The 22,757-nt window shown below is 36.9% G+C and overlaps 2 protein-coding genes across 2 annotated transcripts in view; one reads left to right on the forward strand and one right to left on the reverse strand.

Moving 5' to 3' along the window:
* The window catches only part of LOC121944716 (phosphatidate cytidylyltransferase 2-like), a 17,943-nt gene extending 6,685 nt beyond the window's left edge, over nucleotides 1–11,258 (forward strand). Inside the window, exons 2-7 of the mRNA XM_042488605.1 lie at nucleotides 682–834; nucleotides 1,569–1,688; nucleotides 3,603–3,706; nucleotides 4,357–4,549; nucleotides 9,762–9,816; nucleotides 11,248–11,258. Coding sequence (XP_042344539.1) covers nucleotides 682–834; nucleotides 1,569–1,688; nucleotides 3,603–3,706; nucleotides 4,357–4,549; nucleotides 9,762–9,816; nucleotides 11,248–11,258 — 636 coding nt within the window. The remainder of the gene's footprint in view (nucleotides 1–681; nucleotides 835–1,568; nucleotides 1,689–3,602; nucleotides 3,707–4,356; nucleotides 4,550–9,761; nucleotides 9,817–11,247) is intronic.
* Nucleotides 11,259–13,553: 2,295 nt separating this feature from the next.
* tmem175 (transmembrane protein 175) lies at nucleotides 13,554–22,273 on the reverse strand. The gene is made up of 10 exons (XM_042488315.1): nucleotides 22,003–22,273; nucleotides 20,422–20,460; nucleotides 20,081–20,178; nucleotides 19,914–19,965; nucleotides 19,120–19,155; nucleotides 18,919–19,002; nucleotides 17,388–17,552; nucleotides 17,140–17,218; nucleotides 15,816–15,951; nucleotides 13,554–14,936 (listed from the first exon to the last, which is right to left on the reverse strand). Exons 1-10 carry the CDS (start codon nucleotides 22,207–22,209, stop codon nucleotides 14,264–14,266), a joined length of 1,569 nt encoding a protein of 522 aa, XP_042344249.1. The 5' UTR covers nucleotides 22,210–22,273; the 3' UTR covers nucleotides 13,554–14,263.
* Between the last annotated feature and the right edge of the window lie 484 nt (nucleotides 22,274–22,757).

Consider the following 22,757-nt stretch of genomic DNA (forward strand, 5'->3'; position numbering starts at 1 on the left):
TCCCTTTATTTTTTTTTATTTATTTATAAATATCATAATTATATATTTATAATTATTTTACAGAATTTTTTAAGAACTTTTTTTTCAGTTTATTTCCCCTTTCCCCAAAACTTTATTTGTATAGCACCTTTCATACAAGAAATGCAGCACAATGTGCTTTACAACAAAGAAATAACATATAACAAGTGCTTCACATGAAAGGACATAGATGACAAAGAAAAAATACAACCTGCTTTTGAAAAGATGAGATCAGAATAGAATACATAGATTGCATCTTCACATGGATAAATCCCACTTGATAATACTAATAAAAGTAAGAAAAAAATAATGTTAAAAATAGATTGCAAAGAATACATAACGTAAGATGAAAAATAAAACCCACTGAGATAATATTAATGAAAATAAAGTTTAAAAATGGTGTTTAAAATGCATAAAATTAAGGAAAATCAAATATTTTAAAGAGGTGCAGCAGTGTGAGAGAGAAGAAAAATGCAAAGCAGTTGATGCAGTTAAAGGATAAAATGAAGAGATACGTTTCTCAGTTTTCTTTTAGAAAATATTTAGCGACGTGGCTTCTCTGATATCTGTGGGCAGTGACTTCCAGAGCTTTGAGGCATAACTGACAAGCGCTGCATCCCCAATTTTCTTAGAAGAAAATCTCTCCTTTGTTTCGACCCTCAGCTGGCCTACCTCCTGTCTCAGTTCCAGTACTTTGTGTGTCCCGTGGGCTTCAACAGTGAGACCAACGGGTTTACGGTTGAGTGTGAGCCCTCTGATATCTTTGTGATGCAGGAGTACACTCTTCCCGCTGTGGTGCAAAACACACTGAGATGGGTAAGACTTTGTCTTTATGTTTCTCTATTAAGTGTTATGCATCAACTAAGACCATTTGAAATATTATGGATTATCTAAATCAGAGATTTCATCATTGTAAACATATTCTTTGTCATTACATTGTAAGACTATTAACCCTTAGGAACTGTTTAGCGCATTTTACAAGCTTTCATTTTTTTTCACTTTTTGATAATTCGGGCTGTGTTCATGCATGTGGCAAAATTTTGGCAAGATTGTATATTTTTGTTTAATCTGTGAATTTTCAGCTCAACAATAACAACATTAGGTCTAAAATACACTGTAAACCAAAATTATACTTTCAGACTGTTAAGTGCAAAAAATGCTCCATTGAAACTCATTCAAACTGTAATTTGTGATCCCAAAGACACCAAAGCATAAAAACATACAATATATTATTTCTGGGTGTCATTTTGGGCTTTTTTTAATTTTTAGTATTTTCCACCTGTTGACGTCATGTTTTTTTCATCTGAAACATTATTATGTTGGTTAATCTTAGTTGTTAAAAGCAACCACACTTAATTATCTATTAAGGTTAAAGGTTTTAATTTATGGAAAAACTACAGAGTGGAAATTAAATCATGTAGAAGCTTAAAAAACATTTTTAAAACAACATTTTGAGGTGATATGAGATGGCAGAACAAAGAGGGTCACAACATGGCTTTGTGTTGTGTGTAAAATCACATTTGTCATGTTTGTCCTCGTTTCTCTTTCAGAAAACGGTGAACCTGTACCCCTTCCAGATCCACAGCATCTTCCTCTCGTCCTTCGCGTCTCTCATCGGGCCTTTCGGCGGCTTCTTTGCCAGCGGCTTCAAGCGAGCCTTCAAAATCAAAGTAAAGAACATCCTTTTGTTTCTTCTCCTCTTTTGTCCAACTTAACTTAATCTGTTATTTACTTTCATTCATTTAAAGGAGCAGCCTGCAACATTCAGAGCAAATCTGTGATTCAGTCTGAGCAGGGATTTACTGCACACGGCTCTCAACATGGAGGTGGTTGAGAAGCTGATGGTGCCAACAGTGGGAACAGTGCTAACATTAGTTTTTTTTTATTTTCAAAGAGTTAGACACCCGTGAAAGACGCGTGAAAGACATGTGAAAGCAGCGCTAAAAAAGTGAGGTCACTTTGGGTTTCTAAGGGTTAACTGCTACTTACTTAACTGAGCACGTCAGTCTCTATTCTTCTTTTTTTTTTTAAAGCCAAGAATTAATTTATTTTTTAATACAGAAATGAATTGAACTTAACAACTGGCTATTTATTTATTCATTTATTTATTTAACTAAACGTGGACCACAGGACGATTAGCTGTTTTCGAGGGCACAGCTGATGGGGATCCTAACAAATAAACAAACTCATATATTGAGTTTTGTAACCAGAAAAACATCATTTATTCATCATTAATGAAGAAGTTGAATGTGCAGATAATGCACAGTATATACAATAGCCTATGAGTAGTTTTCACTCAGATCAGCTTTTTTTAGGTGTAATTTAAGTATCATTTGCGCACCACTTTATCATCGCAAGTTTACAGCTAACATCTGTGTAATCTGTTACCAAAGACTGAGTAAACACACTCCACTGACTGGAGCTCCACCCCGAGCCACAGACACACAGAGATAAGTTTAGGCGAGGCGTTTGAACATTGCAGAAACGGGTCGGACCACTTCAACTGAAGAGCAGAGATTTGACTTAAAGTGACAGGTAGCTCAGCGGCGCTTTGCCTGATCCCTCACACAGCAGCACACGGTCATTACTGCAGGCTGCAGCGGTGAGCTGCAGCCTCCTGCTGGCAGCTGCTGAGCGGCTCTGCTGCAGCCTCCGGGGTTTCAGCGCCTTGTTTAAGGACTCCCAGCTGGGAAAAGTCATTTCTCAAACAACTGAGCCGGTTAGTGTTTGTGTAGTCAGGGCTTTGTAGCACATCTCCACCTAGTGACACCATGTGTGGCTGACAGGTGAAACACCAGAGAAGCACCAAAAAATGAGTTAACATACACTGATAACCACATTCACGTTCGTCCTGCTAACCCCTTGAAACCTTGATCAACATCAGTTTTCTTGTGCTGTGTTGAAATGCGTTTCACAAAAGATTTAACCCTTGAAACTCTAAGGAAACATGGGGGAAAAGGCTATGAGCAACTTGGCTAAAAATGTCCTACATATTGCAAGAATTTAGTAGAAGATGACAAGAAAATGACCTCAAAATTAGTTTGAAAGGAAGAGGAAAATTTTAAAAATTCTAGGAAAAATGTCCAGAGAAAAATATTATTATTATTATTATATTATTATTATTATTATTATTATGTTATTATTATTATTATTAACTGTATTTTTGTTATTTTTAATAATAATAAAAATAACTTATTTTTATAGCACAGTTCACACAGCAAGTGCAATTTAAAGTGCACAGTAAAGTTACACAGTAAAAAATAAAAATACTGATAAAAGTCAATACAATAAAATCAAGAAGATTACAACCACATGCACACACCCAGACACATACATGCACACATTCAAGAGAGATATTAATAATTATTATAACCAGATATTTAAAATTATGTAACAAAAATAAATTGTGTGCTTTTTTCCCAAGACTTTTATTGATCATTCCTGTCTGTTTTTTTTTAAAAATTTTTTAAATTTATTTCTTAGCTTATTTTCATGTCCTTTTTTTTCTCATTTTTGGAACTTGTCTTGTTATTTGGGGTTTGAGTTTCAGATGTGATGACACTCTGGTCTCTCTGCTCCTGCAGGACTTTGCTAACACCATCCCGGGCCACGGCGGCATCATGGATCGATTCGACTGTCAGTACCTGATGGCCACCTTCACACACGTCTACATAGCCAGCTTCATCAGGTAAGAGGAGGAGCAGAGTCTCAGCAGCAGAGGTGTTTGAGGGTGAAATCTAAAAAAAGTTCCTCACAGTCATTTTAGGATTCATATGTTTGTATATCAGTTTTCGTAGAGTTTCAGATGGCTGTGAAAAGGTTTTTGGAGAGTGTGGAGTTGCATCTCCGCTCATTGTCTGTCAGAAGAAAATCAGACACTTAAGTAAAGATATTAACCCTTTAAAGACCCGGATTGACATCACACTTCTTGCGCTGTGTCCTCTTCAAATTGATTTGCTTTCTTTTGAAAATATGGGGGGGAAAAGCAATGAGCAACAAATGTCTTTTACTTTTAGCAAGCTACATTTATAATAATCACCATTGTATATTTAAAATTATTTTACAGAGTTATTCATATATTTTAAAGCACTTTTTGTCAGGTCATTTCCTTTTTTGTGTGTTGTTTTGTTGTTGTTTTGTTTTTGTTTGTTTTTACTTTTAATCTGTGTTTTCCCCCCTAATCTTCAGATCTTGTACTTTTTATGCTATGATTTGGGTAATTTTATCCTTAAATGTCTAATTGCCTTATCTGCCGTCACACACTGCTGACGCGTGCCGTGTGAAACGGGCCTAACCGAGCGAGCGTGCAAACGTACTGACTGAAGTGTTGTCCTGCAGGGGACCGAACCCGAGCAAAGTGCTGCAGCAGCTGTTGATGCTTCAGCCTGAACAGCAGCTCAGCATTTTCCACACTCTGCACTCCCAGCTGAGAGAGAGGGGCATGCTCCCCCCGCCGCCGCACAGGCCGAGTGAACGACCGGCCGGCTTCACGGGGATGACGGCTGGAGGAGTGTGTGTGATGGTTTGGAGAGTTTGTGTAAGCATGTACACACACACACACACACACATACACACACACACTCTTAGATATGGCCGTATGGTGTGTGAGCCTCAAGGCGTCCATCGTCATCCTGCCGACTCTTCATCCGACTTCCAACCAGCTCAAAATGACGACTTTGAAAATGAGGCGACTCTCCAGACTACGTGGAATAACCTCGTAGGAAAAAAAACAAAACAACACAATACCAACATCAACAAAAAATAGTTGCTTTTCACCTGGACTGGCACATAAACGACACCCCGCTTCACGAGCAAACGGGCAGTCCCCATCCTACAAACTCACAGACTGAAGACAAAATCAAACAAAACGGACTCTAAAGCACACGGCTTTCTGGATGGCGGATGTGCAGTTTCCCCGTGGACGGCAAACATTGCACTGACTTTAGCTAAACAAACGGATTTAAGGAGCTTTTACCAGCATAAACTGGGCCCAAAGTGTCGGGCACGTGGACCTGAGCGACAGCAAACGGACTGTTGAGACTCGTCTTTCTGGGGTTTTGGGTGTGTGCGCGAAGCGATGATGCAGCAGTGCGGTCAGAATACTGTAGACACTGTTTTATATACTATGCTCTATTTAATGGTCCTAACCTCACAGCGTAACAAAACATGTAGCATGTACGCAAGTCCTGTCTCGGCGACTGCTAAACGAAGCCATGTTTATTCTCTTCTTCCACAGCGTGAACTTTTTAGCTTTTAGGTTTCTGTCTGAATCTAAATAACTCGCACAACTAAAGTCAACTCAGATTGACTGTAGGCATGTAAACGCAGAAACTAGAGCATCAGCACTCGAAGTTAATGTATTGTACATAAATATACTGAAGATATTTAGCTGAACTAATACATACTATAACTACTTGTGTGACCTGCTGGGAAAAAGAAAAAAACACTTTTAAGCTATGAGAAATGATATGCAAAAATAGAGATGTAACTCATTTGTAGCCTTTAGCATGAACAAATTAGATTTTTATGAGTGGGGGTGTAGATTTGATCTGAGGTTGCTGCTTATTTAAAGGTGTGCTGGGGTGAACCTTTACCTGAGACTGGGACAAAGGATTTAAATGAATAGTTTGGCATTTGGAAAATGTGCTTATTCTTGCAGAGAAACCACTCTCATGTCTGGAGCCAGAGCTGGAAAATAAGTAGGATAAATACTGCAAGAAAGGGGAAACATTAAAATTAAAAAACGTGCCTACCAACATCTGTAGAGCTCACTAACGAACTAATGAAATTTCTGCAAAGCAGCTCACTGACCCTTTTACAGCCAGCGTCATCAAAACGATGCATGCATGTGTTGACGGTGGAAGTGGCGTTTTGCCCAGCCATCCAAGCAAGCTTTAAACGTTGAATTAAAAGTGTACGGAGCGGGGGCCGGGTAGCTCAGCTGGTAGACGGCGCCCCGTATTCAGAGGCTGTGTGTCCTCGTTGCAGCGGCCGTGTTCGAGTCCAACTGGCAGCCCTTTCTCATCTCCCTTCCCTGTCTTCCCTCCTGCTGTCTCATCATATTAAGGCCATAAAAGTCCAAAAAAACAACATAAAAAAAAGGTCAAGCTGTACTTTGGCTGAAATATATGATGGAAAATGTCTCTCTCCTTTGAGAACACAGATGATTTGTCCGTAGGAAATAATGAGTTTGCTCTGCAGAATTTTGGACTTGAGCTTTTAAGTGCGAAAACCCTAAAAGGATGCTGGCACATGTTGTATAAAACAAAGCTGACATGGCAATTGTGACGTCTACCATTGGTTTTTCCTGTTTTGAAGCCTCGAGTTTAGCATTTTGGAGTCATGGAGGACATGCATTTCTAGGCTTGTTTCCTAAATTTAAAGGTGGTAATGACTCAATCAAAAGGTAGCCACACTCTAAGGCATACCCTGATTTATCATCTGTTATACTCGAAATGGGACCATAATTTAAAAAATGATCATGCTTTATTTAACTTGGAAATTGAGACCATATAAACATTAGGAAAATGTTTACCGAGATAATAAATCATATTAGAAGTAGAGCCATTTTCTCATAGACTTCTATTAAATTGATTAACCGCTTCATTGCCAGCATTAAACAAACAGGATATGAGAGTAAATAAAGTTTTGGAAGTTTGACGAAAGACTAAACAATCTGAGCTTTAAAGGAGTACTTTTGGAAAAAAAAAGGCTTTTCCCCCCTGATAGTCACACATACATAAGCGTGGTATCTTAGAAAGAGAGTAAGCACATTTTCCAAAACTTTTCCTCTAAAAAAAAAAGAAAAAAACAACTGTGCTTCCTTTATCGATTTAACCAATGATTTTAGTTGCACTGTAGCGGTAGATAGGTGGGGGTGCACCAGACCCCTCCGAAAGTTCCCACATCTTCAGACTCAACTCTCTTTAAACTGTTGAAAAAAAATCTTGCTATTTTAAAGTCTTCTTATTCATTAAATCACTGTTAAATTATTACATTTTGAATGTAGTTTGTGACATAAGATGTTGTAACAAGAGATCTGAGGACATTTGGCCTATATACTGTACAACGAGTGTGTTTATACAGTTTTACAGTACTGTGTTTACACATACTGCATCTTAAGTATATAAAAAATCTGATGGGTGATTGATTTTTTTTAGCAATATCTTCTGCAGGTTGCAGTTTTGATTGAGTAGAACGTGAGTTGGATGATTTAATTCAACAGAAATCTGTGGCATTTATGATAAATCACCAGTGTGATGAAGGAGACGACACATTTTATATAAGCGTGTTATGAGGCACCAGACGTGGCCGACAAGATTGTCTGATTGAATCCAGACCTTTTTCGGAGAGAAATGTTTACCAAAGCACTGTCTGATTAACACTGATTTCCTTCCGTTATTGAGAAAAAAAAAAAAAAAAAAAAGCTCCGGGGCCCAGGTCCAAACCGCCGTCTCCTTCCGACATCCTCTCTTTGTTCTGAAAAAATGACAAAAACGAGGAGCGTTTGGAGCCGGCTGCGCTCTGGAGGCCTGTGCAATGGGTGTTACTCTGTTCTGAGGATGTCATAATTTATTTCTCCGGTTTGTTCTGTTCATGTTTTTCCTCATAGAAGTGCATTTTAGGGGTGTTTCCCCCCATCTGAAGTGAAGGGGTGTGCTGGGTAGATTTTTGGGACCAGCTGTATTGTACTGTATGAATCTATAAAAACCTCTCTGCGGCGAAACTCACACTACTGCTTTACAAGCTTCACTGTCCAACTTACAACTGAACGAGATGACGCAGAGCACGCAGACGTCCGGACAGCGTTCACACGAAAGCAATTTGACCAAAAAATCAACACGAACAGCAAATGGTCAAATTATTCAGAATTTATTTAAGCTGTTTTTTATGGAGTCTGGAGTGTGCCACCAGAATAATTAAACGCTTTTATTGGTTAATGAATCAGTGAGTTAATCAAAGATTTCAAAAATGTGAAGTAGTTTTAAAAAACTTTACATTTTAATTTGGCCATTTCAAAATCAAAATTATCATCTACTGTCTCAATTGATTATGCAGTTTATCTTTGTGTTGAAATTAGGGATCAACTGATAACGGTTTTTTCAGAGCCGATACTGTTTATTAGTAGTTCATGAGACCGATAACCAATATTTGGAACCGATACGTATTTACACCAAAAATACTATAATAATACAATAATACAAATATTTGTGTTAATGTTTAGAATTTGGAATATAAAAAATCCAATGCAAAACTTTGTTTCAGTGCCTTTAACTAATGTTAAATCAAAACTGAAACTTTCAATATCATGTACAGCACGTCCCCAGCAACTTCTTTTTTTTTTTAAATTCAAGTGAAAAATTAAATAAATAATGAATAAATAATAAAAAATAGCTCTCTGTAACTGTCTCTGTCTCTCTATCACTTAAACACAGCAATTTGTTTTTTAATAATTAAAAATTATCCTATTCTCTTGGCACTCTTTAGACTCTATAGGTTTACAGCTGTAATTGAAACAACCGGAGCTTTTCATATTATAATAATATAAATATATAATATAAATATTATTATAATATGAAACACTTGTGGTACACAAACGTGTAAAGGTAGGTAAAGAAAAGTTTATTAGCCCAAATGTCAGGTAATGATGCACTGCAGATGTTTGGTTGCTCGTCTGTTTAATTTATCATTTTGTGTATATTTTGTTTGATTTGCTTTTGAGCAGAAATGTTTTCTAATGAAAATCTATAGTTTTTGGAGTGGATAAGATTGAAAAGCGACACTTGAGGAAGTACGCTGTTAATATATAGGGGCAATACGAAGTCGTGTATAAACCACATATTGATATCTTGTTAGGGATATTGTGAAGCTGTTTACTGTATGGAGGTGAATAAAGTTTTTTTTTCTTTAAAATAATGCACTTTTTGTTCATTATGCTCAACAAAACAGAATTTGCTTTCACGTGCAAGGAACAACTTCAAATTTATTCACAAAACAAAGCTTGACAGTTTGTGATTTGACATTTGAGAAAAATGATTTTGCACGGTGTGAAAGAGCAAATGCAACGTTTTTCACTCATAAACAGGCAACGACGAAGCACTGAGAGCAGAAATCGGTCAAAGGGAATATTTGGACAAGGCCTCGTCTGACCTCCACAAACAGATCACCATGTTGAAGGTATTACAACAAAAGGCATTTTAAAAAATAGCTTGATTTCTTAATGTTAATTTGGTGTCTAAGGAAATTAAGAAGAGTAAAGATGCAGCTGTTGATCAAACATGAAGCTACAACTGACTGTAACTTAGAAAATATGCAAATACAGTTATTTATATTTAGGTAAACATGTCTGACAACATTTTGCATTCATTATTTTGGGATGAAAAGGGTGTCGTGATGATTGGCAAACAGATACAGGCATTTAGGGACTGTTTGTTATTTATGAGGGAAGATAGGTTGGTGCAAATAAGACGGGGCATGTCAAATACTTTTTCAATCACTGTTGAGGGACTTGTGTTTTTATTTTGGCATGCACATTTAAACGGCTGTATTTGTATTTATTTCACCCAGGGCTGCCCCCTGAAAGTCAGAGATTCGGATCATCGGTCGGAGACCCTCAGTCGACTGATGATCAAGTCGAACAGTCGATTTTTCTCTCTCTCCCTCTCTTTTGCTGGTGACCAAAACGTCCTCAGATTTTGCTGTGGTGTGAATGCTCTTGACTTTTGTGCTGCTCTTTGTTACAGGCAGCTGCAAACATTCAGGCAGCGGCACAAAGGAGGAGAGACCTGCTCAGAAGAGGTGAATTTACAGCTCACAGCAACTTATTCTGCCTTCGTGTGCTCCTCAGAAATATTGCACTTTCAAGTCGTGCATTCGTAATTATGACATACAGATATTCAAGTGTTTTGGTCTGAAAAAAAGCCGCAAACATGGACACTACAAGTAAAAAGCTTGTTTTCTCGTGGTACCAAAAGCAGGTAGTACAAAGTCCCTTTGTGCTTAAGCGGCAGAATGAAGCACATAGATTCATATACTAAAATGTACAGCGGCTAAAAGTAAATACTTGGAACAAAATTATTAAATATATAGTGTTCTGCCGTCAATTATTGACACTGTTTTCATGCTTTCTATCATTTCTGCTGACTTGAAAAGTCACGCAAACGTCACAAATTAGCGACTTGAGCAACATCGAAATTTCCCTATTTCTGTAAAAATGACTTTGGAGGGTCTTTGATGTTCTCGTAACTCTCTAAATATAATATTTCTGAGGAGCATGTGAAGGCAGCATTACTACGACACAGTCTCTTGTTTTTGTTTGATATCTAATGTCAGCAAAAAATGTTGCACATTTCCGATCAGTTGTTAGCGCAGTTAGCGTGCTTATGATATTACATAAATACCGCTGTTCACACTTGAAAACTTATGGGAAAAAAAATCATCCAATATTCATACTGAACGGTCCAATCAGATTCAACTAGCAAAATTCTCAGTCTGGTTAAGCTAATTTTACCTATTTTTTTTTAAAGAAAACATGCCTTTAAGTTTGGAAGGCATTTTTACTCAAAAAAATGCTAAAATTATGTAATTTATCATGTCCAGAAACTGTAAAAACAGAAATTATATTATTATTGAATTTTCAAATATCTAGACAAACTGATCTTAAAATTGTGATATTTCATCCCATTATTCTACGTCACTCAAAATTTGGCAATAAAATAATGTTAATAAATAAAAAGTTTGCATGGAGTTATCAGCATGCTAATTTAATCGATGGTGTAGTGAGGGTCATGCATTTTCCACAGGTCACTCAGGGAGGCTAAAGGAAAAATATTTATAGTTTTCAGGAGGTGTAATTAATTAAAATAACAAATAAACAAACTAACAAAAAATGCAAAGTCACACTGCAGCCACCCCCTTTCTCGGATAAATAAATAACAGCCCCTTGTTCCTCCATAAAAAATCTGAAATTATTCTGCTCCCATCCTAATCGACAGACACTGATTACAGATAACTGGATACAAAAACATGTAACGTAAAAAAGATGAAAACATGAAATGAAAATTGTCCAACCAATCACAAACCAGCTTTTTCCCCTGCACACATTCAAAGCCAGCAGAGATTATTTCTCTTCCCTAAAAAGTGTTAATTTAATGAGCTTTAGTTCAGTCGTCTCTCTTTAATCACTAAGCCCCCTGTTAATATCTCTATTTTTTCTCCATCACCTGACAGATTTCCAGTAAAGTGCGTCTCAGATTTGAGTCCCCTTTTGTATCAGGAGTAAACAGTAATTGTACATAATAACAACACGTGATCATAACTCAACAGGACTATTTAACAGAAACAACAGTGACCTCTTCTGGAGAAATGTACTAGACCTGATTTACAAACCTCTTCATAAAAAACAGAACAATAATTTCCACTTGGAATAAACTGATTTGTTAAAGGAATAGTTCATATTTTTTGAAGTGGGGTTGTATGAGGTAGTTCTCCATACTATGTGTTTAACATACAGTAGATGGCAGTCTGCAAGCCCCCAGTTTGGAGAGCTGTGGAGGGGCAGCAACAAAACTTATTTTAGCCGTCTAAAAAAAGGCCTAAAGCTGTCAATGAACCTTTTAAAATATGGAGTGACGGCAATTTTTCTTGCTTTCAGATGCCTTTTAAAACTAATTAAACCTTTGAACACTGAGCAAATTGTTGCAGTTTCTTTAAAAAAACATGGGGGGAAAGGCAATTAGCAACTTAATGTTCCACAAATTGAAAGAAATTAATAGATTTTGAAAAATGCTTTTAAAAAAGCTAGGGGGAAAACTATGTGTATAACTGTCATAATTCAAGATTTGAAATTATGTTACAAAAGTATTTATATTTAAAGAACTTTTCCGGGTTGTTTATTATTTTTTTTTATTTTGTTTATCTTTTTGGGTTTTAATTTTTTTTAAATTTATTTTAACAATTTTTCATGTAATTTTCACTAATTATTTGCTAATGTGGGGGTAATTTCTTCTATTTATTGCCCTTTCTCCATAATTTTGAAGGAAATCAAATCAGTTTGCACAGGTTTCAAAGGGTTAAGTGTGTAAAGTAAAGCAGTGAAAGCAGTTTACCAACCGGTTTCAGTTCCCCATATGTGCTCTTGTCAAAACCACTAGACAGACTTATTATCTTTGGTGGGATTTTTTTAGGTGTCTGAAATGCGTTTTATCCCACCCACTGCAGTACACTGCTCTGCCTCTGAGGCAGTACTCCAATCCAGGATAAATACCTCAAACAACCTCACTTCAAAAGATCAGAGCTACCCCTTAAATATCATAAAATAAGATTGGATTTGACATTTAAGGACAAAATTCTCAAGAAAACCTGAATTCATTATCACTAAAACTACAAACCAACAATATTCATGCACCAATCTGGTCTGTTCTGCTTTAAAATATGCAGTTTCGGGGGTCATTTAAGTGCACAGTTGTCCTAAAAACATAAACAAACACACAAAAAATATTATGATACAACTAAAAAGGTGAGATTACATTCCAGTGGGTAGTACACCAAAATATCTTAGTGCAATTCTACGTTTTATGGCCGTACCCATTCAGTACAATATTTAAAGTGCAAATACTAAAGTCTCGAACCAAGTCAGCTGACCTGTTAGTTTTCTAACAGGTCAACTCCAACATTTACATCGGCCCAAATGTCTGAAAGAAGACAAACATGACAAAACAAAACTTCCCTTGTAGCACAAAAAGCATTTCAATACTTAAGCTACATTTCTTTTTCCCGTGTCTAAACTTGCAAATCTTCTCTGGCAAAAAGGAGGTTAAATAATAAATGTAGGCTAAATTAAAACCAGTTGGACGGACTTTTCGTCTTACAAACTTAGTTGGTGCCTGAAGTGAACTATAATTATAAAAACCTGTTCTACCTACATGTACAGTATAATTAACAAGTTGTGAGTTAGAAGATGATTTGAAGCCAAAATTAAACAGAAAATTCTCATTTGTGAACTTTGTGCTGCTTCCAGACATTAAATCAAAGAGCGAAACCATTTTTAAAGTCATTTCAAACCTTTTCACGGCTTAAAGATGATTGTTGATTATTCGCTAATCAAAACTAGCATTGGTATATTTGTCCAAGATATTGTTTTAAGGCTTTTAAGTTTGGTATTTTTCAACCTAGACTCTATTTCACCACCGTTTTGTGTCTAATTGACTTCTGGGAAAAAACAAATTTTAAAGTTTGTCCAATTTTTTGCCACCGACAGGCTCAGATTTTCTCTGGAAGTGTCTGACAACATTAAGGAAATGATCCCTACAGAGAGAGAGCAAGAAACTCAACTCGCTTTGCTTGGGGGCCAATTTTGCAAAATGACAGGGGCCAGTCACAGTGACCTCATACGTGTTTCTGGGATTTTCGGGCCATTTCAAGGATTTTAGGATGTTTTTAGGATTTTTGGATGTTTCTACGATTTTAGGAAATTTCAAGGATTTTAGGCGCATTGCTAGGATTTAAGGACATTTGTAGGAGTTTAGGAAGTTTCTGGGATTTTTGGTAATTTCTAGGATTTAAGGGAGGTTCAACGATTTTAGGACGTTTGTAGGATTTTAGGAGATTTCGAGGATGTTAGGAAGTTTCAAAGATTTATGGACATTTCTAGGATTTTTCGAGGTTTCAAGGATTTTTAGGTGATTTCTAGGACTTTTGGACGTTTTTAGGATTTTTGGAGGTTTCAAGGATTTTTAGGACATTTCCTGAAATGTTTCGAAACATTTACCGCTGTAGGGATCCTTTCCAATAATGTAAGACCTTTTGAATCCTGTCAGTGGCAACAATAAGCTCTTTTAATGGATGTAAATTGATGATCCCCCACATACTTACTTTGCAGTCTGTTTCCCTCCACACTGGACCAGTTTAAAAAGCTTTTGTTCCCAATTAGTCTCTTAGACACAAAAACTTGACAAAATAGAGGCTGAAAAATAACAAACTAACCCTTTAAAGAGATCAAATGAGTGGACTTGCTTTGGTTCAGTATCCTTCAGTACTCTGGTCCTCCTCCGTACTTAAACACGTCGCGTCTAATGCCATGTGCACTGATCGCATGATTTGAACCAGTTTAAATCAAAAGATAATCACCTTCTTCTACGTGTGATTCCTGACTCAATCTCTCTCTTTCAGACTCCGAGCATTTTAGCAACAATGCCTCACAGCTCTGCCAGCTAGCTTGATTTTTTGTGGCCACTTCCTAAGCGAGCTAGGTCACTAAAGCGTTGAACGGCACTCTGGTTTCGTCATCGTCCTCCTCTATGACGCCCCTCTGGTCGGGCCTGTCGGGACAGAAGATTAGCCGTAACAACGCTAGCCCGACCCGCACCAACAGCCTCAGCAAGAGAAAAGCAAAAGGCACCGTGATCTCCATCAGGTGGAAAATTGGGGCGCTGAATTTACTCAAAATACACGTTAGGAAAAACGTCCCCAGAGCTACGCAGGGGTACAGAGCTAGCTTAGCGAGCATAAACACGTGCTCGCGCCCGCCATATCGCACGTAGGGGTGCAACGTTTCCTGTTCGTTGTAGAGAGCGACCACCCAAATAGCGAGCTGAAATATTCCTGCGAAGAAGATGATCACACAGCTGATCTGAATGGCTTCCAGTTCGTTGCGGGAGTTGTGCGGGAATTCGTGCGTTAGCTGGTAGGCTAAAGGCAACCCACCGACGAACGCCAGCGAGAAGGTGTTCAGCAGGCCCATGAAACGCGTCGCCTTGGTGACGTGGAGGAAAAGCGAGTGGTGCACAAACCAGAGGAGGCCGACGGTGGCGAAGGAGCCAAAGTAGGCGAGATACTCCGGGCCGTACTCCTGCATGGCCGCGATCAGGCTGCCGCCAAACTTCTTCTGCACGACGGTCGGGTCGGGAACATTGTCCTCGCTACAGGAAGTAACCAGAGAGGAGAGACATTAAGAGGTTTCTCATTACAATTAAATGGACTTTTTTCATATTATTAACCCTTTAAAACCTGAGCAAATAAACTTGATTTCTTAAAAAAAAAACCATGGGGATGAAGTCAGTGAGCTACTAAAAAAAAGATGAAAAAATTAGCAAGAAAATAGTTTAAAAAAAATATGCAGGAAATTATCTGAAATTAATATTTTATAAAAAAGAAAAGAAAATGTATAAAAAGCAACAACAAGAAAATGACCTGGAAAAGATGCTTTGAAAAATAATAATAATTCTGCAATTTAATTTGAAATATGATATAATGATATTTATACCCTTGCTTCTTAAAAAATAGTTTTCTGAATCTGTTAATTTACTTCAGTTTGTGAAAATTAACAGCAAAGAAAAATCCAAAACAGACAAGAAATAAATAAAAACAATGTATTGGAAAGTTAAAGAAAAAAAAACAAGAAAATGACCTGGGAGAAAAGTGCTGAAAAATTATAATAATTCTGCAATTTCATTTTGAACACATTAGAAACAAAGTTTTCTGGACATATTTCCTGGTGTGTTGTTGTCCTGAGTCATAACGGTAAACGTTATTAAAAACCGTTCCTGCTTTCCTTTGTGCTGCAGTCGGGTCTTAATACCGCCAGATAAAACTTTACTTGAATTCATCAAGAATTTTCCCAGGTTTTGGATTTTTCTTTCACCATTCAGGTGAAATTTTTTCCATGAATTTAACGTAACACGAGGTGTGTAACTGATATAATAATGGTGAAATAATGTTTCTTTGTATTTGTAAATGCAGTTACATTTATATGCATTCATCCTTTGTCATCTTATTTAAGGAAATAAAGAGAAACGCACCATATGTCCAGGATGAGAAGCGTTGCTACGATGGCGTAAACTCCATCGCTGAAAGCCTCCACTCGGTCCTTGCTGAGCGGCTCGTTAGGCAGGTACGTGTAAAACAACATGGAGTCTGGAGTCTCCTCCACCTGACCTGAAACAGACAACATTCAGTTATTGTTTTAGAAAAGTGATGCAAATGATTTATATCTTTCTAAAATAAATCTACATCAACACGTAAAGGTCCAGTGTGGAGGATTTAGGGGAGTATTTTGTCAAAAGTTAAATATAAAGTGTTTTTCATTTGTGTTAATTCACCTAAAAAATAAGAATCAATGTGTTTTTGTTACCTTAATCACCATGTTTCTTTTCAAAAAATTATGTTTTATTGTCATAATTTCATGTATCTTTATTATTACATGGTATATGAATTTATGCCATTTATTTTTAAATTTTTTTTATTAAAAATTACATGAATAGATGTGTCACCCAGTGGTACATCAGAATAGCAAACGATCTACATATAAAAATAAATAAAAATGGATGATGACAGTGGTCACAATACGTATTCAAATCTTTTATTGTAATTTTAAAATAGTAGTAATATCTCTAAAAAAAATAAATTAAAAATAAAGAAAAAAAATTAAAAATAGGCAATACATGAATAAATAAAAATTACAAAACACAAAAATACATAAATAAAAGTTACAAAATATGATACAAGGAGCAACATATGGTAATACATATAAAACATGAAAAATATGAACATGTACTGTATATTTGTGTGTGTGTACAATAAAGACTTACGTACTTACACACACACACACACACACACACACACGCATACAAAAAAAAAGAAAAACCGCCACGCTTCTACAGGTGCCCAAAATGGACAAACCAAACACTCGCTCTAGATATGTACATTCACATTTTTGAGTCAGCTACTGTAGTTAGTAGCAACAATTGTCAGAGAAACACACATTTGTAATGTGAAACTGCTTTATGGCATGTTTTTACTGATTTAAAACACAGGGTCCCCCCCTTTGTTTTTTAGAGACAAAACCTGCCTTTGCGGATAATTCGGTTCCCGGTAAAAACCTTTTGAACATCTGGATAAATAATAAGGTGAACGCATATCAGCAAGTGCTGGGCCCTCGACCTGTGTACAATGTACTAAACAGCACTGAAAAACCTTAAACTAATAACTAAGGAGAAATCTGAACTTTGTGTCTGGACCAGCTGGGAACCACTGATTTCCCACTGATTTTCTTTAGTACCGGCCAGAAGTGAACACATATTTAATAGGTTTCTTCTTCCTGTTAAGATAAAATAAAACACTTACCAATTGCTTTGCTGCGACACCACTTCAGAGACTGGGAGATGTACGGCAGGAAGATGACGATCGCCAACAGCACGTACGACTGAGACAAAATGAAAACGTCACTACAAACAATTCAGGTACATTTCTTGTACTTTTTTAATAATAGCTTTTTGGTTAAAGTCTTAATTATTGCTCATTGCCTTCTTCCCATGTATTTGAAAGAAATTAAGCCAATTTCGTCAGATCTTAAAGGGTTAAACAGCTCGTACCAGCTGGAAAAAGATGAAGGAGAAGATGCTGGCGAAGAAGCACATGAGGGGAACCCGCATGATGACTTTGAGGATGTGTTGTTTGTAGAAAGTTTGGTTCTCTGAGATCTGGATCTGCTCGTTCAGCAGGAAGGGGCGGCTGAAGGCGTACAGCACAATCACCGACTGCGGGAACAAGACGTGGAGGATTATGAACGCACAGGATGGAAATAAGAGGTAAATAAGGTTGTTTTTTTTTTTAAACAAAACTCCCAAAACTCCTAGCAAAGGACCAAAAATTAAAATCAAACAGCCGTTGCTAAGGGCAAAGCTTTGACACCCATTGGTGCCAACTTGGTTCCAACAAAATATTTAGATATAAATAGGAAAATGAGCCTGTTTATATATAAAGTTTTGTTACAAATGTCATCTTACTTAATGAATTTGTATAAAAATGTCCTGGAACCAGCAGCAGATGTGCCCCCATGTGCCTGTACCACCTGAATCTAAAGCTGGCAGAAAAAATCCTAAATAATATGAGTTAACAGCAAATCTTTAAAACATTAATATAATTCATTATTTCTCCTCAGACGTTACAGAGAGCCGTTAATACAGGTGCATCTCTCACTGCACACTGAGCCAAGAGAAATAAACTTAGAGACTGCACTGAAAATGTTTTTTAAGGGAAACTGCCAACAAATATGGGGTTAAAACAGAAGTTTTCATTTGATAAAGATGTCTTGTGAATTTTGAAAAAATTATGTCATCCACAATTTTTTAAATACATTTCGCCTTTTTGACTTTTTGACTTTTCAACACTCTTAAAAGTTAAGGGACATGTTCAGATCACACCCAAAATGTTCAGCTTTGTATACTTCACCAGCAGGGCACCTGCCTACTAATTAATCCTATTATTATTATTATTATTATTATTATTATTATTATTATTAATAATAAAAATAAACTTTATTTGTACAGCACCTTTCATACCAAAAATGCAGCCCAGCGTGCTTTACAAGAAGGAAATTAAATTCACCAAGCATTTCACATCAAAACACATAAAAGACATAACAAAACCTGCATGCAAGCAAAAAGAAAAATCAGAATAGATTAATTAGAATGCTGCTTCAAATGGATAAAATCCACTTGATAATAATGGTAAAAGTAAGATAAAATAAGCATCAAATTTTAGTACACAGAATGCATAACATAAAATGGAAAATAAAATATAACCCACTGACATTATTAATAAAATGAGCATAAAAATAGAGTATATAAAATGAGAGATACATTTTTAGTTTTCTTTTAAAAATATTTAGCAAGGCGGCCTCTTTTATGTGTGGCATATACATTTTAATTAATTAATTTGAATACATTTTAAATTAATTAATAGGTCTACTTTGAAGTTTTCCCAAAATATGTCAGTGAAAAAATATTTTCTTCCGCTTATATCTTATTTACAGCGACACAGCTGACTAGGCCTGTTTGTGTTCATATGTGCAGCATATTTGCTCTCCAGAAGGACTGAATTTAAACACTTCAGTCGGTTTACCTGAATGATGCCCATCACCATCACACAGCCACAGAAGAGCAAAATCCCGAGGATGTTCTCGGGGAACGTCGCCATCAGAGCGAACTGCAAAGACCCGACACGCAGCAAGATTACAGCCTGAATGACATCAGTGCGCTCGACGGTTATTTGTGCAAACAGCGTGATCGAGTCAGCTGCCATTTAGCCGCCGCGGTGACTCACCGTGTACGGGAGAAATGTGATCAGCATCATGCACGCCTGAAACAAAACCGAAAATGGAAGTTTGTATTAGGAAGAAGGAAACGTGCTAAAAACAAGTTTCTTTCACAGGTAAAATATTTAAAGCATAAATGTGGTTTTCTCTCAGCAGAGAAAGTGAAAATGCCAAAATTATTACTATTTTATTAGGTATTAATTATGATGAAGTTGTCTAAAAAATTTGTTTTCAACATGCACTGATTTATGTGACACATATTATATATAACTCAGTTAATGTGCAGGTCTCAAAAATCCCAATTCAGTCCTTTCAGATTCAGAAACACTTTGATCCCAGGGGGTAAATTTGGTATGTAAATATGTAAAAATATAAAACTAGTATGTAAAAATATAAAACAATGTGCCTTATGTGACAATATAATGTATAAAACTAGTATATAATGTTAGAACATGTGTCTATGATGCAACAATGTACACAAAATATATACATAAGGAAGAAGAATAATTCAAATATATACAATATGTGTAACAGATATTAAATATAGCCTCTTTTTTTGCCTTTTTATATTAAAAAAAAAACATGAAACTAGATATACTTGTCATATAACGTGAAATAAGAATAAGAACTTCATGTTTTTGCAGTCATATTAGCACACTTATGTATGAACTTCATCTAACCCTCCTTAATAAAATATGCAAAATTCATATTACTTATAAATTATAAAAAATACTTAAGTTAACAAATAAAAAATGCCGGCATAATATTTAATACACAGTGATGGCACCGATTTTGTACTTACGAGGTTCAGCAGTGCAAGGCAATCATCAATGCGTACAATTACTTGAAATAACCTGCGAGATTCAACATAAAGAACCAGCAAAAAGATGAATTATAATCCCTCAAACTCCCATACTACGATTACTACTACTAATAAAACTAATAATAGTGATAATACTAATAAGTCACCTGATGTGAGCGGCCCATGCAACAGTAACAATCAGGAATGTCATCAAGTAAACGGCGATCTTTGTCGTCAGCAGAAGCTGAACGCTCTCCCTCAACTCCTGAAAAACAAACTCAGATTTAAAACACGTCGCCTGATTTTATCACTATATAAATACACTTCAATAGTATCACTGCAAACTTGTTTGTAGTACATCAAGTACATTCAAAGTGAACTCCGATGACCTTAACTGATACACACCTCTGCAGTATCACAACATTACCACTGAATATTCCTCGTTCTGTAGGTTTTATAGGAAGAAAACAGTGACTATTACACACGTGTTATTACTGACAAACATTACCTCATTATCTTCCATCTTTGTGTGAGCCACAGGTAATATCTGTGAGTAAAGGAAACTGCATTAGAGGAGATACCAGGTGTTCAGAGAAAGTGACGTGATATTTAACACCTGTAGAAACAATCTGATCTTTGTTTTCAAAACCAGCCTTTACTACTAATACTACTAATACTACTGTTGCTACTGTTTTGCCTACGAATGTCAAATACAGACGTGAGGAAAAACAACAGTTCCTCTCATATCATGTTTGTATAATAAACATGTAGTATGCAGTACCTACTGCATACTACCTGAAGTATGTAGTGTCTTTAGTATGTAGTACCTGCAAGATGTAATATCTGTAGTTTTCAGTACATGTAGTATGCAATACCTGCAGTATGTATACCTGTAGTGTATAGTACATGTAGTATGCAGTACCTGCCCTTTGTAAGACCTGTGGTACATAGTACCTGCAGTATGTAATACCTGTGGTATATAGTATCTGCAGTATGTAATACTTACATTTTATAGTACCTGCAGTATGTAATACCTATAGTATATAATACCTGCAGTAAGTAAACTTATAGTATTGCACTCACAGTAAGTAATACTTGTGGTATATAGTACCTGCAGTATGTAATACCTATAGTATATAGTACCTGCAGTCTGTGATACTCCTAGTAAATAGCACCCATAGTATGTCATACTTGTTGTATATTGTAACTGCAGTGTGTAATACCTATAATATATAGTACCAGCAGTACATAATACTCATAGTATATAGTACCTGCAGTACATAATACTCATAGTATATCGTACCTGCAGTACATTACACTCATAGTATACAGTATAGTAACTGCAGTGTGTAATACTTATAGTATATAATACCTGCAGTATGCAATACCTGTAGTACCTGCAGTAGAAGGTAGATTTATTATAACACTCATATATATAATAACTAATCTATAATACTCACAGTATGTAGTATCTGCAGTATGTAATACTTGTAGTATATAGTACCTGCAGTGTGCAATACAGTATATATATAGTATTTGTAGTTTGTAATACTTGTATTATGTAGTACCCGCAGTATGTGTCTGCTGGAAGATCACTGGCCAGCCTGTTGTCACTGAGGAGGACAGCTGGGTGTCTCTGTGTGTCTCTGTGTGTCTCAGTGTCTCTGTGTGTCTCTGTGTGTCTCTGTGTCTCTGTGTGTCTCTGTGTCTGTGTGTCCCTGTGTGTCCCTGTGTGTCTCTGGGTGTCTCAGTGTGTCTCTGTGTGTCCCTGTGTCTCTGTGTGTCTCTGTGTGTCTTTGTGTGTCTCTGTGTCTCTGTGTGTCTCTGTGTCTGTGTGTCCCTGTGTCTCTGTGTGTCCCTGTGTCTCTGGGTGTCTCTGTGTGTCTCTGTGTGTCTTTGTGTGTCTCTGTGTCTCTGTGTGTCTCTGTGTGTCTCTGTGTGTCCCTGTGTCTCTGTGTGTCTCTGTGTGTCTCTGTGTGTCTTTGTGTGTCTGTGTGTGTCCCTGTGTCTCTGTGTCTCTGTGTGTCTCTGTGTCCCTGTGTGTCTCTGTGTCTGTGTGTCTCTGTGTCTCTGTGTCTCAGTGTCTCACCATGACGGTGGCGATGATGGAGATGAGCGCATCGCTGTAGGCCAGCAGTCTGTGGGAGGACTGGGTGCCGCTGTGGCCGTCTCTGTCGGACGGAGTGACGCTCTCCGGGAACGAGGAGGAGGAGGCTGCGTGGCTCCTCGCGCCTCTCTTCTCCATCTCCTCCTCGACGTGATGCTCGATGATGTCGCTGTCGTCGGTTCCCTCCATGGCGGAGGAGCTAGAGGAGCGCGGAGGAGGCGGCGGCGGGGACCGTGGACCTGACGGACGGATCTGTTTGCAAACAACCGACAAACAGCTGACTGAGGGCGGGGAAACAGGAAGCGGCGGCCCGCTGTTTTCCTGTTGTCGGCAAAGATCGTTGATTGAGAAAGAGTACCCACTCTGTTGTTATGAACGGATCCAGATTTATTTATATTGTCCTGTTTTATGAGGATATGTATTTGTTTAAGTTTAGTTTGGACCGTTGTACTTTACGTTACTACTGTTTATTTTTTTCACCTGAAATTACAATGATTAAAAAAAAAAGTAAATTAACAGTTAATTTAACTGTAGTTATTTCACTCTTAAACAATTAAATTATTATTCATGTTTAATAATATTGTCAGAAATGGATCCAGATTTCCTTTTTTAAAAATGTGTGTGTGTCAAATAATTCAAGTATTATTATTGTTCATGTTTTATAATAATTTGTAGTTTATTGTTGCACACATTGTAACATTTTATATAGTGTATTAAGTATGCCACTGTTAACTGTT

The sequence above is a fragment of the Plectropomus leopardus genome, chromosome 6, assembly GCF_008729295.1.
Source record: "Plectropomus leopardus isolate mb chromosome 6, YSFRI_Pleo_2.0, whole genome shotgun sequence".
NCBI classification, from domain to species: Eukaryota; Metazoa; Chordata; class Actinopteri; order Perciformes; family Serranidae; genus Plectropomus; species Plectropomus leopardus.

Coding starts and splice junctions, on each gene's coding strand:
- tmem175 (XM_042488315.1), bottom strand. CDS start 22,209: ATGGAGGGAACCGACGACAGCGACATCATCGAGCATCACGTCGAGGAG. Junction 19,156..19,913: donor GCCTTGCACTGCTGAACCTC/GTAAGTACAAAA, acceptor GTTTTGTTTCAG/GCGTGCATGATGCTGATCAC. Junction 17,219..17,387: donor CCTTCATCTTTTTCCAGCTG/GTACGAGCTGTT, acceptor ATTTTGTCTCAG/TCGTACGTGCTGTTGGCGAT.